The sequence below is a fragment of the Phragmites australis genome, chromosome 5 (assembly GCF_958298935.1).
Source record: "Phragmites australis chromosome 5, lpPhrAust1.1, whole genome shotgun sequence".
Classification (NCBI taxonomy): domain Eukaryota; kingdom Viridiplantae; phylum Streptophyta; class Magnoliopsida; order Poales; family Poaceae; genus Phragmites; species Phragmites australis.
Window position 1 is genome coordinate 42,793,714 of NC_084925.1, and position 2,556 is coordinate 42,796,269.

The 2,556-nt window shown below is 45.5% G+C and overlaps 1 protein-coding gene across 1 annotated transcript; it reads left to right on the forward strand.

Annotated features, from left to right (window-relative positions):
- The first annotated feature begins 1,239 nt into the window (after positions 1 to 1,239).
- Positions 1,240 to 1,960, forward strand: LOC133917716 (uncharacterized). The gene has a single exon (XM_062361580.1). The coding sequence runs from the start codon at positions 1,339 to 1,341 to the stop codon at positions 1,861 to 1,863; it is 525 nt and encodes a 174-aa protein (XP_062217564.1). The 5' UTR covers positions 1,240 to 1,338; the 3' UTR covers positions 1,864 to 1,960.
- Positions 1,961 to 2,556: the final 596 nt, after the last annotated feature.

The following is a 2,556-nucleotide window of genomic DNA, read 5'->3' on the forward strand; positions in this document are numbered from 1 at the left end:
AGGTAATAGATCACCCGTAATTATTATATTTTTGTTTTAGAAAGTCAAATAGTATCTATTAATTAGTTGTTTTTTTTCTTTTGAAAAGTTTTGGTACGGTTAGTGGTGGCCGGATTTTGCTCCTAGACAACAATTTATTATTTTGTACACGTGTGACTTCATACGTGTACCACTCAATCATAAAACCTCCTTAGGCACGTTCGTATGTGACTTCGTATGTGACTTCACACAAAAATAAAGCAGCCAGTTCATGTGTATCATTGATACGTGTGTATGTTTGGAAGATTTATATGAGCATAAATGTGATAGGATATACATATATGATAGGATATATTAATTACACATGTTGATTAAATTTTATGATCAGAACTTTCTTTATAATTTATAGTGGTATAACTAATCTCTATTTATTAAATTTAGAAAGATAATATACGATGATTCATAGGGTCCAAATTAAATTAGCCTCTTACCTCTAGGAGGTATGAAAGAGCTTCATGACCCATCACAAAAAGAATTAAAAAAGACCCAACACAATGCGCGAGAGGGTGAAGCGGAATTACCCGCCGTGGAGCTGACGACCCACCTAGCATGTCATCCCAGATCCGGGTCAGAAGTTTCCAAAAAGATCCCTTTACGAAAAGCAAAAGAAAAGGCTTTGAAAGTTAGGAAAAAAACCTCTATCTACACGTTAAAAAACCTAAACCCGATTAAAGCCGTGCATCAAGACTACCGCACAGCCTAGATCAAATAGCAAATCTAGATCTAATCGTCTAAAATTTAATACTTAGATTTACTATCGGAATTAGGCAAGATGATCGAGACTCCAATTAAAAAAAGCTCATATAGCCGGTTTCACACCAGATCTTAATTTATAGATTAAGATAAAATAATTTAAATCGTTATTTTTAATAAAAATAAAACTAAACTCTTGAGCTACCGCTCCATAAATTTCTTTATGCTAAAAATATTCAGTGCACAAATTCGTAGATCTAAACTCTACTCCGTAGTAAAGTACCGCACTCCGTACCGCACGAGAGGACAGCCCGGCCCCGACCGCGCGCGCACGCCACCAACCCGGACCCAGCCAGGCTCCGCACCGCTGCGCCTACGCATGGCCAGCCAGGCCGCATCAGAAGTCCAAGCACATCGCAACTCCTCCACAACTCGCGTGCACCATCCGCGAAGCTCCCAGCGCGAGCGCGCTCCGCATCCACACCTGACCCGCGTACATATATGCAACAACCCGCGCGCGCCACCACACGCGACCACTGCTTGTTTACATGCGAAGTAGCCGGTGATATCGTCCGATCCTATTGGCAGCTGACTGGCGGTTTTGGCATGGTGATAGGCAAGGCGAGGTCGAGCAAGGCGGAGGGGGCGCGGTGCAGGCGGCACCCGCGGCAGCGGCAGGGCGCGGGCGTCTGCGCGTCCTGCCTGCGGGAGCGCCTGTCCCACCTGTCCCTCTCGGCGTCGCTGCCGTCCGTCCTGCGCGGCGAGGAGGAGGAGGAGGCGTCGTCCTGCTCGGAGGTGTCCACGGCGTACTCCTCCGAGGGCTCCAGCGGCGCGTCGTCGTCTGCGGCGTCGGAGTGCGCCAGCCCGGCCGCGCCGGGGTTCCACAACGAGATGAGGCGCGCGGCCCGGGTGTCGCTGTTGATGAGGCACGAACGGGTCGTGGGGGACGCCGACGCGGTGGCGGTGTTCCTGCAAGCGAGGAGGGAACAGAGGAGTAGGACGGCTACGAGCTTCTGGGCGAAGCTGCTGCACGCGACGTGGGGAGGAGGGAGGAAGCAGCGGGGGTGCTCGCTGGCTCACTCCAAGACGCTCGAGGAGAGGGGAGCCGCTGCCAAGTGGGTCCTCTTCTGATCAGGCCATCTGGCCAATTGGTCATGCATGCACGCTGATTTTTGTGGCTGTGGCTGTGTTGTTCTGATTTGCTCAAATTTTTTGTTCATTTGGTGCATTTCTGTTGACCCAAAAAGTTGCCACGCTAAATATTGAACAACTCGTGCGCAATCCATACCACCACGCGTAGGATGTTCAGTACCGGAGATAACTATTATGATTTGGTAACAGCAAGTAACCGGATAAAGAATAACTAACTTAATAAATAGCACTTGAAAATCCAATCTATCACTACAGCGACAGAACTTCGTCAGTAAATCGCATCCAGGAGGGACCCCGTCAGCGTACAGTCAGCTAGCGGCTTATTCTTGATCATCGAGGTCAAGAACGAGTAACAGCAAGAAGAGAAAGAAGTAAGAACAAGACTACATGAGCTAGATAGAAAGATATTAGATGCATATTAATAATCGTTGTATCTTTCAATCGACCATGACCCCTTATAGTTAAAGGGCGACATGTCTTAGCTATACATAATTAAGACTTCTAATTCAAATCGAACAAAACTTACATATATGATTCAGCTATAACATATGAGTCTAAATTTTCTATAACTAACATATATTTCCTATTTAACTACGTAAATTCTCATATATATATATATATATATATATATATATATATATATATATATATATATATATATATATATATATA

Excerpts from the sequence above, each read along its gene's own strand:
- LOC133917716 (XM_062361580.1), top strand. The coding sequence starts at position 1,339 with ATGGTGATAGGCAAGGCGAGGTCGAGCAAGGCGGAGGGGGCGCGGTGC.